Raw genomic sequence first — 16,296 nt, forward strand, 5'->3', positions numbered from 1 at the left:
CTGCAACACACACTCTCAAGCACACCATGCTCCTCATCTTCAACCTGTATGTCTCCTACAATTCTTTTTTTAGATATAATATATATAACTCCTACTTTTTTTTATTATCAGGGACTAGATTGTTTTTATTCACGTGTGAATGTTCACGTCTCACGTGTGTTGCTCTGATATTTAAACTCTTGTAATTTAACACAACTGCTGCTTTGCAAGATTACAGTAAAGGTTGATTTGATTTAATTCATCAATCCGGCTCATTATTAATGAATGCTGCCATATCTGCTCTACCTTAAATGATTTATCATTAAACTAAGATAGTGTGTGATGATGATTGATCTAACTGACATGCCCGGAATAAACAAACAAATAAATACATTTATCATTAAATCCTTTTCTTGAATCCCTTAAATCTTAAACGAGTAAAGTCCTCACCTTCATGTCCTCAGAACTGTAGAAAATCCAACAAACACACAGGTTTCATTGCTCTAAGTGTAAAAGTGTAAAGAAAACTACACCTCCCACAGTAGAGCTCGTCCACTTCCGCGCATGCGCACTGATGCGCACTGGCGCAGTGAGTGTGCAGCTTCCCTCTTGTCACGCTGAAACAAACAAATAAACAAACAAACATTATGGCATTAATAAAAAATAATCACGACAATATTAATTTAGTAGATTAGAGCGTCTGTGTAATATTGTTAATGATGCATTTAAAAACACTGAAACACAGACAGAGATTTACCAAAGTCCTGCAGCAACTTCTACTCATCACAACATTATTGTCAACATCTAATACTAATAGCTTCATAATAATAATAATAACAAACATCCAAAATATCCGTTTAATTCCCTTAGACTAATAGTTTGCCTGATAATCCCTTTTCTATCCCCCGCACTCTGCTCAAGAGTGTTTTCCTTCAGTGTTGCGCCTCTCCACCGTCCTTTACGGCAGTGGTACTGATGCGGGATGAGTCAGGCTATATGATGCTGCTGCTGCTGCCATTTCATCAGCAGCGAAGCCCCACAAACACACAGCCAACACACGAGTGAGACCGCGGGACCCCCCCTCCCTCCTCCTTCTCCTCCTCTGCGCCGCGGAAACATCCACGCGCCTGGACACGCACGTGTTTATTCCTGGTTTTATTCCAGGAAACAGAAAAAGCTGCACTTGCTCCGGGTGCGTTTTCTCCTCTCGGCTCGGGCCTGACAGCAACAAGGAAATCAGCCCTGACTCCAGCGGGGCCTGCTGTTTTCCCCAGGCTTTACAGGACACACACACACACACACACACACACACACACACACACGCACACGTCGAGGCTTTTGTCGGTTGTTCTGCTGCTGCGTCCCGTGGATCGACCCAGACGGACCCGTCGGTGCCATGGAGCCCACATCAGCCTGGTCCTGAACAGCGCGAGGAAGCAGAGCAACCATCCTGGCCTAAGCTCCCACTCCTGCTTCAAGTAAGCTCTCTTCTTTCTCTCTTTTCTTTCTTTTAATAATCATTTATTCCCACATCATAAAGAATACAAGTGTTTCTCAGTCATCCTGTGTCTATAATCATAATAATAACCTGCAGTAAAAGTCTGGAGTCCTGATCTCTATTAGACTCTCCAGCCTGTTGTGCGTAAATAATATCATATTTATATTTATTGAAGATGTGATTTGAATGGTTGGATACCCTCTGTGCCATTGGGGACCATGAATCCCCCCCCCCCCCCCCCCCCCCTCACGCATCCGGTGTGGGAGCCCACACAAGGCTGCTATTCACCGGGGATTCAGACACTAATGTTTGCATACCGACCGAGCTACGCAACCCGACTCCACAGAGACACAGAGACAGGGGGGTGGTGGTGGTGATGATGATGATGATGAAGGTGATGATGATGAAGGGAGGCTGCATGTGTCTGGCTCCCTGCCCGCCCCATGGCCTGTTCAGGGAGCAGAGGAAAGACACATAGTAGAGTATTTAAGAGCCACTTTGGCTCAGGTTGCACCTAAAGACCACCCTCTGACTCCTGGTGTTAGCTTGAGATGGACTTCCTCATCCCCACAAACACACTGATGTTTATGAAGAACATAATAACAATAACAACAACAACAACAACAACAACAACAATATATAGTTTTAAGCTTTACATTTGACCTATTAGAAAAGCAGTGGTGGAAGAAGTTTCTTCACTTTCTTTACTTCAGTGGAAATAGAAATACCCCCCCCCCCGTGCCCACTCACACACACACACACACACTCACGCAGACACATGCACACACACACACACACACACACACACACACACACACGCACACGCAGACACACGCAGACACACGCACACACACACACACACACACACACACACACACACACACACACACACACACACACACACACACAAAGAGTCTTAAAGAATCTACTTTTAGTCCTTTTTTGTTTTTTTGTGTTTGTTTTATGTCTGTGATTGTTTTGCATCTATTTTAGTGTCTTTGTAGTCGTTTTGTGTCTCTTTGTAGTTGTGTCTCTGTAGTTGTTTTGTCTCTGTGGTCATTTGGTGTCTCTATGCAGTCATGTTGTGTCTCTTTGTAGTTGTTTTGTGTCTCTTTGTAGTTGTTTTGTGTCTAATTGTAGTTGTTATGTTTCTCTTTGTAGTCATGTTGTGTCTCTTTGTAGTTATGTGTCTCTTTGTAGTCATGTTGTGTCTCTTTGTAGTTGTTGTGTCTCTTTGTAGTTGTTGTGTCTCTTTGCGGTCGTGCTGTGTCTCTTTGTAGTTGTTAAGTGTCTCTTTGTAGTTGTTAAGTGTCTCTTTGTAGTCATGTTGTGTCTCTTTGTCATCGTTGTGTCTCTTTGTAGTTGTTGTGTCTCTTTGCGGTCATGCTGTGTCTCTTTGTAGTTGTTGTGTCTCTTTGTAGCCATGTTGTGTCTCTTTGTAGTTGTTGTGTCTCTTTGTAGCCATGTTGTGTCTCTTTGTAGTTGTTGTGTCTCTTTGTAGTTGTTGTGTCTCTTTGTAGTCATGTTGTGTCTCTTTGTAGTTGTTAAGTGTCTCTTTGTAGTCATCGTTGTGTCTCTTTGTCATCGTTGTGTCTCTTTGTACTTGTAATGCGTCTCTTTGTAGTTGTTTATTGTCTCTTTGCAGTCATGTGTCACTTTCTGATGGTTGTGTGTCTTGTTAAGCAACATTTAAGGATGATTTCCTGGTTATTATAGAATAAATATATAATATAGTTTAGTTTGTATCACTGACAAACAGGCAAAAGCATCTAAATATACGTAGCTCATCAAAGTGGAGCCAGTTTCAGATACTTTGTGTATATTACTGGGTAGATTATTAATACAGTTCTGCATCATAAATAAAGTAAATAAAGTCATAATCTGCAAATTGAGTAAAGACAGATGGGCATAGACAGCAGTAGACATCAACGATAGGAAGAATAGAATAAAATAGAAAATGAACTCAAACACAAGAGTCCATGTTTGTTAACTGCTGTGCATATTTTGCAGATTACCCTGGCTCGTAACTTTGTAATTTTAATCTAATTGTTTCTATATTTTATATTCTGTTCTATTTTTAGGGAGACTTTAACATCTGTCTAGGAACTACAGATGAAAAATAGCCTCTTGGCTGATTCTGGTGCATTTACAGTGATGTTCTTAATGTGCACCGTCCCTGTTTTCAAATAAACTAAACTTATTGTAAACAGCGTTCTCAGAGTAGTTATGATATGACGATGAAGTACGTCTGTCCGTCTGAATGCAGTGAGAGCTCTGCAGCATACTGGATCTAATCAAATCAAGTCCAAAAATGCTAAACTCGTGTCTGGTTATTAATTATAGTCACACAATAAAAAAAAGGCCAAAGCCTGGCATGAAAAAGGGGCATTAGTCTTTGTCCAGTAATCCAAACAGCGGGCTCATTAAAACATCAATTGACGCCATCGAGTGACGAGGAAAGCTTAAGAGGCTTTTCTCTCATATCTCGTGGTTTTTAATAAATCACGCACTGAATACAATAAAGCGTGTGTGTGTGTGTGTGTGTGTGTTATGTCAGTAACTGTACAGATGGAAAGTTTTTCCAGGAACATGTATAATTTCATCAGTGTTTATATGCAAAAGTAACAGTAGAGTTATGAATTGGAAAGATTAAAGTTATGTATGACAAATAATACCACGTTCCTACCCTCACCTGTGGTCATGAAAGCTGGGTCAGGACCCAAAGAACCAGGTCGCGGGTACAAGCGTCTGAAATGTGTTTCCTCAGGAGGGGGGCTGGAGTCTCCCTTAGAGAGAGGGGGAGAAGTTCAGCCATCCGTGAGGAACTCGGAGTAGAGCCGCTGCTCCTTTGCGTTGAAAGGAGCCAGTTGAGGTGGTTCAGGATCATCTGGTAAGGATGAACCCTGGGCGCCTCCCTAGGGAGGTGTTCCAGGCACGTCCAGCTAAGGGGAGGCCTCGGGGTAGACCCAGGACCAGGTGGAGAGATTAGATCTCCACACTGGCCTGGGAACGCCTGAGGATCCCCCAGTTAGAGCTGGTTAATGTGGCCCAGGAAAGGGAAGTTTGGGGTCCCCTGCTGGAGCTGCTGCCCCCGCGACCCGACCCCGGATAAGAGGTTGAAGATGAGATGAGATGAGATTTAGGAAAGTAGAAGTCATAGGGATATATGTTAGTGTTAAGTGATAAAATATAATATTATTACGCCATGGAAAGGTTCATTGGTGCCAAAAACAAACAAGTCTCAATGGATATATTGTAGGAATATTAGAAGACATACCTCATTGTATTATTATTATTATTCTATATAGGAATCCTATTTATTCTTGTCATATATATATATATATATATATATATATATATATGTGTGTGTATCCAGCGCCACAGAACTTTGCACTTTGGTTTTGTCTTTTGCACTATTTAGTATAATTTTTTTACACACATGTCTGATTGTATGTTGGTGTATAGTGACAATAAAAGGTAATTCTTATTATAGAAGAGTAAATGTCTTTAAATCTATTTTCCAACCTGTACATGTTTCATTAAACCACTTAAATACATTCTTTAAGGTTCTGACACATGGGAGTTGTTTTTTTGCAACTGCAGTGTGAGTGGTTTTTGGTTTATTGGGGAAATTGCAACAAATGTTACACTTGTCCCTGGTCTCCCCTACAGCACAACACGGAAATACTCAAAACTGTTGTAAATATAGCTGCTCAGTTATACCACTGATTATAAAGAGTATATAAATCTCTCGGCTTGTGTCTGTTTGTCACCACTATGTGTCTATTTTTTATTGTTGTGTCTCTTTGCAGTTATGTGTCTCTATGTAGTTGTTATGTGTCCCTTTGTAGTTGTTTTGTGTCTCTTTGTAGTCATGCTGTGTCTCTTTGTAGTTGTTATGTGTCTCTTTGTAGTTGTTATGTGTCTCTTTGTAGTTGTTATGTGTCTCTTTGTATTCATTTTGTGTCTTTTTAGGATCATTTTGTGTGTCTTGGTAGTCGTTTTGTGTCTCTTTGTAATCGGTTTGTGTCTCTTTATAGTTATGTGTCTTTTTGTAGTCATGTTGTTTATCTTAATAGTTGCTGTGTCTCTTTGTAGTTGTTATGTCTCTTTGTAGCATGCATCTCGTTGTAGTTCTGTGTCTCTTTGTACTTGTAATGCGTCTCTTTGTAGTTGTTTATTGTCTCTTTGCAGTCGTTTCACTTTCTGATTGTTGTGTTTCTTGTTAAGCAACATTTCATGATGATTTCCTGGTTATTATAGAATATTTCGTGTCTCTTTGTAGTCATTTCGTGTCTCTTTGTGGTGGTTTTGTGTCTCTTTATAGTCGTTTTGTGTCGTTATTTGTCTCTAGCCGAATAAAAAGACTATATAACTGAGGCCACACGTAGATGGATACTCTCATGTTGCGCTCTCTCTTTCTGCGCATGCGCACACAGACCGACAGACAGCCGCACCGGTGAGACGCGGACAGGCAAACCCGAGTCATGGAGGCGATATGGCTCTATCAGTTCCGGCTGATCGTCATCGGGGACTCCACGGTGGGCAAGTCGTGTCTGATCCGGCGGTTCACGGAGGGCCGCTTCGCCCAGGTGTCGGACCCCACCGTGGGCGTGGACTTCTTCTCGCGCCTGGTGGAGATCGAGCCCGGCAAGAGGATCAAGCTGCAGATCTGGGACACGGCGGGACAGGAGCGCTTCAGGTGGGAACAGCTGGGTGTGTGTGCGTGTGTGTGCGTGTGTGTGTGAGATACATGTTTATACTGAGCTTTATATACTGCAGCTATCTCAGAGCTGTATCTCATGATATCACAGCACCTTTATGTGAACTTGTGTGATCAAACATGGTCGTTTATGATGATATGGAAGAAGTTAAAGTATCACACTAAAAAAAAAAGATAGATATTATTGTGTTTTTATCACTAACAAACAAAAGCATCGTAACCCTTGGATGGTATTCGGGTCAAATTGACCCGTTTCAAGTTTTTGCAAGAAGAAAAATGGTAAAAGGTTTTTTTTTTCTACCTGAAACTCAGTGGCCTCAGCTTATTGTATGTGATAAACATGTACAAACAAAAAACAATACACACATGCTGCTATTCCACACACATTTACATCCTTCAGATGGTCTGCGGGTCAGTTTGACCTGCATACACACAGTAAAATGCCCACGTACACGAACACACACACACACGAAGATAATATTATAATATTATGATACAAGAACAGAGAAGCTGTTCGCTCTCACTGTCCCCCACTCTTTACCCTCTGTCACGTGTCCTCCTCCACCACCACTTGCATTTATTAAACATATGTTATCTCTCTATTGATTGAAGTTGAGACACAATATACTTTAATGGTTTATGAAGTCAAATTTGATGTCAGACTTGTTTTAAAACCCCAAATATGACCCGGGTCAATTTGACCTCAGGGATACCAGAGGGTCCCAAATGCGAAGGCCACACAAGGGTTAATATATGTATTATATCAAAGTGAGGCCATAAAGAGATGGTAAAGCAACTCAGAACTAGAGAGCGTCACCATCTGCTCCTCTTCTGGGTGAAGCGGTGCACAACATGGAGCCACTTTATGTTTCTGCAACAGCAGTTTATACGAGGTCGAGACAACGGGAGGAGAACTGGGTGATAAAAGAGAAACTCAGGGCGCACTCACACTGTGCGTCCGTCCCGTGCCCCGTGCTTTAGGGTCCTTGTCCCCCCCTCCAGGCCCGTTTGTACTCACACTACCTGGGCCTCGGTGAATGCTTTTTGCTGTCCATACGTCATCACACCGTAACACGTCACACGCATTGATGACGTCATGGCGATGCGTGGCTTTGTTTACAAATCTTTCCACAGACCTCAGAGTTTTTGTGCGTCTTGTCGACTGTTTTTGAATCTTTTCATCGACCAAATCTGCAGTAAACACTCCACCTCCGCATCACACCAACGTGAACCTTTCACCGCCACTGTTTGAAATGTCCGCGCATGGTCCCTCCTTCTTTTTTCTATGTCCCAACAGGCGCACAGGAAATGACGTCAGAACCGCCGTAGGCCTCGTGCTTGTGCTCGTACAGTGCGCACGCTCGTGCTCGTACATCTGTAAACGTGCTTTACAAAAGCCCACAGCTGGCTGCAGCTAGACGCGGAGCGGTTGCACTCACACTGGTCAAACGAACTAGACTTTACCCGTAAAACCTGTTTTGGCGCCGTACGGAAGGACAGTGTCAGTGCGCCCTAAAACACATAAATAGTGTTGAGAGTGTGCAGGTGAACTCTGGGAAATGTAGTGTCCTCGGAGCCAAAAGGAACTTGTGGTTCACCGCGCTTAAGTCTGATTTATTGTGAAACTGAAAGAGTGAAGTGTTTTCCCGTATCTTGTGATATTACACTGGAATAAATCTGCTTTTACAGAACTGAAAGATGAATGCGGACACGCTCTTAGCCGACCTTTGACCTCTCCGTTGAAGAGAACAAATAGATGTTTCTCTCATAGAGATCGATAAACAAATTAGCAAAAATATACTTAGGTGAGTTTTTTTAAGGCACTTTGTATGAGAGACACAAGGACAGGAGGGAGACAGCGCTCGTACACCTCATAAGAACAATTATTTGCACATAAATTAAGGTTATAACAAACATAATACACATTGTAAAACAAGTACGACTAACATTCGGAAATAACTGATGTGCCACAACGTCCTGTGTAGTTCCTCAGTGAACTATACCTGCTTTTTGTTGCTCCATAAAAATATAATAAATAATCTGTGCGAGGTTGAAAGGTCAACCTTACTTCTACCCCAAGTGAAGGAGTTCAAGTACCTCGGGATCATGTTCACGAGTGAGGGGACGATGGAGCGCGAGTTTGGCCGGAGAATCGGAGCAGCGGGGGCGGTGCTGCAGTCGCTCTACCGCACCGGTGTGACGAAAAGAGAGCTGAGGAAGGCAAAGCTCTGGATCTACCGGTCAATCTTGGTTCCTACCCTCACCTGTGGTCATGAAAGCTGGGTCAGGACCCAAAGAACGAGGTAGCGGGTACAATGGGTTTTCTCAGGAGGGGGTCTGGAGTCTCCCTTAGAGAGAGGGGGAGAAGTTCAGCATCCGTGAGGAACTCGGAGTAGAGCCACTGCTCCTTTGCGTTGAAAGGAGCCAGTTGAGGTGGTTCAGGATCATCTGGTAAGGATGAACCCTGGGCGCCTCCCTAGGGAGGTGTTCCAGGCACGTCCAGCTGGGAGGAGGCCTCGGGGAAGACCCAGGACCAGGTGGAGAGATTAGATCTCCACACTGACCTGGGAACGCCTCAGGATCCCCCAGTTAGAGCTGGTTAATGTGGCCCGGGAAAGGGAAGTTTGGGGTCCCCTGCTAAAGCTGCTGCCCCCGAGACCCGACCCCGGATAAGAGGCTGAAGATGAGATGATGATGAAAGGAGTCAATCTTATTTTCAACAGTACAAAGTTGTTTTTCTTTTTGATAGAGCTGGTTAAGAACGACACGTACGTTTGTGTGAAACTTGAAAAAGACTTCCCGAACTATTCCTTTGACAGAGAGGCTTCCTGAAAACACTACAGGATGTGTGCTAATCTCACAAAGCACTCATGTGTTCGCATTGACGAGATTTGACCGGTCTCTCTGAGGGCGCATATGAGTTTCAAGTGGCGGCTGCTACAGAACCTTTCCTCTCACTGAAGGTTGGGTTTGATTAACAACACCGAACAAAAACAGTGGCACAAAAACTCACATTTAATACGTCAATCAACAGAAAACAAAACGTTAATTTGTTCTTCCTTTAAAGCAGGTGTCTCAAAGTGATCCAGTAAAGGTCCGCTGTGGTGTTCTTGCTTGGTTGGAATGAAAACCTGCAGCCACAGCGACCCTTTACTGGGTCACTTTGAGACACCTGCCTCAGAGACATGAAGTCTGACTGTATTTAGTTCATTTAAATATTGCACGATCATGTAGCCGACGTTATGGAAGTCTTACAGCTTAACGGCGCAGCCCGGAGGTCTCAAAACTCGAATTACCACCTGTGACTAACAGAGCGGTTATTCAAACGAGGTTTCAGGTGAAACAAGAAGAGAACAAGACCCGCGGGGTTGTTTAGGATACGTAAACACATCAAAGAGCGTGTACATTTGAATGACACAGGCGATTTTAGCCTCTAAAATAAACCTGCTTTTGGGGGGGAAAGGTTTCTTTCTTCATGCTTTAGAAGTGACTTTAAAGTGCAAGTCCGGCAAAAATGGACCCCGTTGTCTTTTTCAGCATGAAAGTAATCGAATAAGCCATCAAGACAGTTTTTTTTACTGATCAACCAGGTGTAGAGAAACCCTGGAGAAGTCTGACTTCTCTCTCACGTTCACAGAGCTGTGAATGTAAGAGCGTGATCACACTGTCCTCCCGGACCACGACCCGGACTTTAGGGTACTTGTCCCCCCTCCCTCTCCCCCCCGCGCCCCAGCCCCGTTTGTACTCGCACTGCCAGGGCCGGCCAATGCTTCTTGCTGTCCATACGCCATCACGCCGTAACACATCACGCGCATTGATCGCGTGTGTGTGGCTTTGTTTACAAATCTTTCCACAGACCTCGGAGTTTTTGTGCGTCTTGTCGACTGTTTTTGAATATTTTCATCCGACCAAATCTGCAGTAAACACTCCACCTCCGCATCACACCAATGTGAACCTTTCACCGCCATTGTTGTTGTTGTTAAATGTCCGCGCATGGTCCCTCCTTCTATTTACATGTCCAAACAGGCGGACATAACGCTACTGCCGTAGGGCTCGAGCTCGTACACGTGCGCACGCTCGTGCTCGTACATGTGCAAACGGCTCCGCTAAAGCCCACCTATTTCAAGCGGGCCTTGGAGGGCCAGCTGGCCCCAGTTGAGCGCGGAGCGGGTGCGCTCACACTACTTAAAGGTACTAGACTTTAGCTGAAAAACCAGTTTTGGCCGCGGCCAAAAGGACAGTGTTATCACACTATAAGACTCTTCCCTTGAGTAAGACGCTGAACCCCCACAACCTCATTACTTCTACTTTTGAATGCCTGAAATATGCAAATATTCCCCATCAGTGTGTAGAGCGGTTACAATATAAAGCAGCCAGAGTGATGGATCTCACAGCCTGAAACGCATCTTCACACATGCTTACACACACACACACACACACACACACACACACGCTCACACTCACTCATCATCCTGACAGGAGGGGGCTGGTCTCACCTGTCAGCATGATTAGTGTCTCCATGGCAAACCGCCCCTTTCCTTCGAGACGAGTCAGAAACGTCAAATTAATCGGAGCGTTTTGCTCTTCAAACACTTTACTCTGTAAATGTTTGATTAAAAAAACAGCTACTGTTCAAGAAATGACTCAGCCGTTTGAAAATATTTAGGCGACATACACTCACCGGCCACTTTATTAGATACACCTGTCCGACTGCTCGTTAACGCAGATGTCTGATCAGCCAATCACACAGCAGTGCATTCAGGCATGTAGACATGGTGAAGAGTGTGTGTGTGTGTGTGTGTGTGTGTGTGTGTGTGTGTAGACGTGGTCAAGAGGATGTACTTCAGTTCAAAGCAGCATCAGAACGAGGAAGAAAGGGGATTAAAGTGACTTTGAACGTGGCGTGGTTGTTGCTGCTGATCTACTGGGATTTTCACCCACAACCATCTCCAGGGTTTTTACAGAGAATGCTCCCAAAAAGAGGAAAGATCCAGTGAGCGGCAGTTCTGTGGGCGCACATGTTGATGCCAGAGGTCAGAGGACAACGGCCAGACTGCTTGGAGCTCCTCCTCTTCTTCCTCCTCCTCCTCCTTCTCTTCTTCCTCTTCTTCATATTGTCTTCCTCCTCTTATGCTCCTCTTTTACCTCCTCTTCTTCCTCTTGTCCTCCTCCTCCTCTTCCTCCCCCTCCTCCTCCTCTTCTTCCTCTTGTCCTCCTCCTCTTCCTCCTCTGCCCCCCTCCTACTTCTCCTCCTACTCTTCTTCCTCTTGTCCTCCTCCTCCCTCTCCTCCTCCTCCCTCTCCTCCTCCTCCTCGAGCACAAATGCCTCGTTTTAGCCACACTGACACTTTATCAAGCAGCAGGTGTGCCTAATAAAGTGGCCGCTGAGTGTATTTGGGGGTTGTTTTGAATGATTTATGAACCTCAGACAGGCTCGGAGAATCGGAGTATAAAGAGACGGACTAACGCGTTGTTGGTTTTGACCTTTTCGTGGGATTTGTCAAAGGGCCCCTGGGCACAGACATGGAAGAGCCCCCCCCCCCCCCCCCCCCCACACTCTGTCTACATAGGAACAAGACACCCAAATTCAAGAGTTGACTTAGTCGTTTTGTATTTATTATGTTTCTTTGCCGTCATTTTAAGTCAATTTCTAGTTGTCTCGTTTGTCTTGTAATTGTTTTGCATCGAATTTCAGTCATCTTGCATCTTTTTCTGGTGGTTCTGCATCTCTTGTTTTAGTCATTCTACGTTCTCTCTGGTCATTTGAGATATTTTCTGTTGTTTTGTTATGTCTTTGTTATTGTGGTGCATCTTTTTGTGGTGGTTTTGTATCTAATTTTCATCATATGTTTCTCTGTGGTCTTTTTATTTCTATTTCTAATCAATTTATGTCGTCATTTTTGGCCATTTTGTGTCTATCTTCAGTAATTTATCGCATCTTCGTGGTCGTTTTGCATCGCTTTAGTCGTTTTTTTTTGTCTCTTTGTGGTCATTTTGTGTTTTGTGAGACTTTATGGGCCCCTGGGCCTGTGCTCGGCAGGCCTGTTCAGTAACCTTTCCATGCCTTGGATTGGCCCACTATGGTTGCCATTTTGACTCATGAACTGTGGCCATTTCGGGTATCTAAGCTCCTCTAGTACTCACATTTTAACATATTTGTTTTGATCTTTTTCCTGCTCCTACGAATGAATCAGCCTCTGATCTAAATCCACCTCGTGTGACGACTCAGATCTCATCTTTTGTCACTGTTGTTTCATCTGTGTGGTCTTTCCTTCCATAGATATATGCATATGTATATATTTGCATTTATATTTATGTATATATTTGTGTGTGTTGAATGAAATGACTCACTCCCTGGTTCTGTTTTTTTAGCCACCTACTCCGCTGTGTCGACTCATCCTCCCCTCTTCCTCTTTCATGACACATCTCTCTGTCCGCCTCTACATCAAGTCTATAATTTTCCTCCTCGTTTCATTAACGTTGACCTTCTCTCCGCAAGGACTCTGTGGGAAGAAGATAGACGCATCGCAAGGGAGCTGGTTGGTGTTTTGTGTGCGTGCAGCGTGTCACATCTTGTCACAATCCAGCGGCAACTCTCCTCCCAGTCGAGGCTGCGGCGTCAGTTTTGTCAAATCAAACACCGAAGCTCCTGTTTTGTAACTTTTTAAAGGTTGATATTGATATTGTTTCAAAGCCCACGCAGTCGTTCATCGTAGATAATCGATGTTGGCATTGCTGATGTATTTATATTTCACTCTGCAAACGCGATTAAGTATTAAATGCTCAAAGGACAAAACCGACATAATTTCACTTCGATTCCTTTTCCATTAATGTTTTTATAAAGACATCAACAAATGAATTAGAGAGAAAAGTGGCACGTTGTCTGAAAATTGAGCAATTTCAGTAATTATTGTCGCCTACAATTTATGACTGTTATTTAAGTTATTTCGCTCAAAGGAACATTTTTAAAATAACGCTTTCCTTGTTGTGTTCGCGTTAAAATATACAAGAAATTGACCATTTTCCCACTGTTCACTAAATGCATCATAATTAATCCAATTATATGTGCGTGAATGGAAAGCTCCGCAGGTGTAGCAGCAGCACTGAGGGTTAAGTTTATGGCTCTGATCTTTACATTCTCCTCTGTTTTGCTAACTCGGCAGGTCCATCACCAGGGCTTATTACCGTAACTCTGTTGGCGGCCTCCTCCTGTTTGACATCACCAACCGCCGCTCCTTCCAGAACGTCCACGATTGGCTGGAGGAGGCTCGCAGTCACGTCCAGCCCCACAGCATCGTCTTCCTGTTGGTGGGCCACAAGTGTGACCTGGAGGCACAGCGCCAGGTGTGTAAAGCTACAATGTATGATTTCAAGTTGCTTTGCTGAGTTTAAATGTGTTGCTCAGGATAGTGGTTGCTTTGAATGTTATGTAATATGCAATTTATCAAAGTCTGCAGCTTTAAAAATAACCGTGTTGGGTTCATATATTTAGATCAGCACACATTTTGATCAGAGGCAAGTCGTCACTGTTTTGTTTTTTCTATTGTCTTGGGACAGGAAGCAAAAATATCACTATTGAAATTTAGACAGGATGACACTGCAAAACACTACGCAACACAGTCTACATACATAATACAATGTTGAAGGAGCAGGATCCAAATACAAACAAAGCAGGAAATTGTAAAGTCTCCCACCTCAGCCTCTTTATTCTGATCCTGAGGGCAAAGTGGTCTCCAACCTCTGTCTGACAACTACGGGGACGTTTGAGCTAAAGAGCTCCTATAGCCAGATACACTTTGCATACTGAGAAGCTAGGTGGCTAGGCAGAGAATAAATCATGTCTGACCTTGACTAGCAGTGAAGTATGTTGTGCAGATAGGACCTTCTTAGATGCCAACGTCCTGTGTTTACTTTCTAAGTCCTGCCCCAGACACATCCAACCAATGAGCAGGGGGAGCAGCCTAATGTGGCTTTAAGTGATGCATTTTGGGGCACTTGAAGAAACCCAACCAATGGTTAAACCCATAGACTGTATTAGAAATGCGCGTAGTATCTCGGTCGAGGTTCCTTCTTCTCAACTTGATCCAATCGTATTCGTCTACGGGAGTCGCCATCTTGTCAGACTTTGACTGTGCCTCAGTTCCTCTTACCAATAAAAGGCATGTATGTGACGTTGGGGGGAGGGAGATATGTCCATCTAGCTGATGTTTACCTCCGAGGAGAAGTTAGGGCCAGAGGCTAGCTGTCACTCAAGAGGCCACGCCCCTAATTATTCATAAACTTTAACCTACAATAACTAGCCTGGTACAAAAAGTGCTGTCATGGAGATATGACCTAAACATACAGACTAGAATTTTGTTTTTGTGTCCCAGGTCTTAAACAGGTTTAATGATGCTGTGTAAACGGCCTGTTTAACATGGGGGTCAATGAGAAACTGCTCTGTTATGCAACCTGCTCCTAGTGGACACTCAGAGAACTGTGACTTTTGGCATTTCTTTATTGGATCAACCAGGAAATTGCTGTGGTTGTGGCTTGGGAAAAACGTAAAAAGGTTAACCTCAAAAGTCCTCCACTGATTCAGACCAAAGCGAGTAAACTATTGGTTTGAAAACGGCCTTAATTCCTGAGTACAGTTCCTGGGACTGTCCGGTTGGAAAGAGGCAGTGCGAAGTAATTTTCAGATCTGTATTTAAGACCTCAAAAGTTCTACGGTGATTCTCAGAGTGTGTGTTACAACAACTAGCTCTTGAGTGCCCAGTTTCAACATTGGGTATTTCATCTCATCTCATTTGATCTTCTAGGTTACCCGCCAGGAAGCAGAGAAGCTAGCGGGGGCGTACGGGATGCGCTACGTCGAGACGTCTGCCCGTGACGCCATCAACGTGGAGCACGCCTTCACCGAGCTGACCAGGGACATCTTCGCTCTGGTGCGGTCCGGTGACATCACAATCCAGGAGGGCTGGGAGGGTGTGAAGAGCGGGTTCGTCCCCAACGTGGTTCACTCCTCGGAAGAAGTGACCAAGAGCGACCGCCGTTGTCTGTGTTGATCTGGGACGAGTTTTGGGACCGAAGGTGACAAGGGGAGTGGATCCAGGAAGCATTCAGAGGAAGAGCGGCTGACGGACTGAGGTGTCAGCCCCCTGACTGAAACTGTTGCTAACCCTCTGTTCTTTGTTCAGACTGGATACGGAACAGGATGTTTGAGGACTTTCAGTGAAGGTAGACGGCAAAGAAGACCACTTTGAATGTGGGTGGATAGCCGAAGGGGTGAATGATTTTACTTTTTTCTCTGAGAGGAAGGATCACAGATGCTCATTTACTTGCGAGGGCTCCCATGATTCAATTCCTCTAGTTTCCGTTTGGGCTGCCTTGCTTGAAAATCCACCCCCTGAACGCCCGAGGAAGGCCTTAGCAAGAGCATTTTGGTTCTTCGCCAAAATACGATAAAACTCTAATCATCTCTTCCCTTCACCTCGCCTCCCACTACTTCCTAATCTTCTCCTCTCTTCCAATATGCAATTACATGATCACATACGAAACGATCACTTTTACGTTGGTGTCCGACATCCTCCTAGCACATTTCTTTCGTCAAGTCGGCACCCCTAGATTCAACCTCCCTTGTTAACAAGAGTGGTGTTTCTCTTGCGCTGACATTTTCTGCTCCACGCTCCACTATCAGGGGTCAATGGAGGAGTCCTGGAGGTCCTAAATTTATAAGGGGAGATTGATTTCCCTCCTGGAGCTCGGATTTTATCACCAGGGACCACATTATTTCTCTCTGAAGCAATTTAGGCCTCCAGTGAGCTCAATGACATTGACTCGGTAGTTAGATCCATTATCATTCTGCTAAATAAAGCACTATAACAAATCATCGTCGCCCATCCAGTTCCTAACGGACTCCTTATGCAGGGAGAGACAACGTGTACAGCTGAACTGACCGAGGTGGACTTGTTGGACTATAGCTTCACAACACCTCATTGTCTGCCTTTAACTGGGGACTTGTTAAGGTGGACTAATGAGTGTTGGAGCCATAAAGCACCTTAACAGCCAAGTCCACATCAACTGTGGAGTCTCATTTGGGACTTCTGAAGGGTGC

The 16,296-nt window shown here is 44.3% G+C and overlaps 1 protein-coding gene across 1 annotated transcript; it reads left to right on the forward strand.

The window, feature by feature from the left end:
• Window positions 1–1,360: 1,360 nt before the first annotated feature.
• On the forward strand, window positions 1,361–15,247 carry rab39bb (RAB39B, member RAS oncogene family b; the record flags this gene model as incomplete). The annotated part of the gene is made up of 4 exons (XM_083937522.1): window positions 1,361–1,457; window positions 5,917–6,179; window positions 13,364–13,544; window positions 15,002–15,247. The coding sequence occupies exons 2-4, from the start codon at window positions 5,965–5,967 to the stop codon at window positions 15,245–15,247; spliced, it is 642 nt and encodes a 213-aa protein (XP_083793648.1). The 5' UTR covers window positions 1,361–1,457; window positions 5,917–5,964.
• Window positions 15,248–16,296: the final 1,049 nt, after the last annotated feature.

The sequence above is a fragment of the Echiichthys vipera genome (genome assembly GCF_963691815.1).
Source record: "Echiichthys vipera genome assembly, chromosome: 22".
Lineage (NCBI taxonomy): Eukaryota > Metazoa > Chordata > Actinopteri > Perciformes > Trachinidae > Echiichthys > Echiichthys vipera.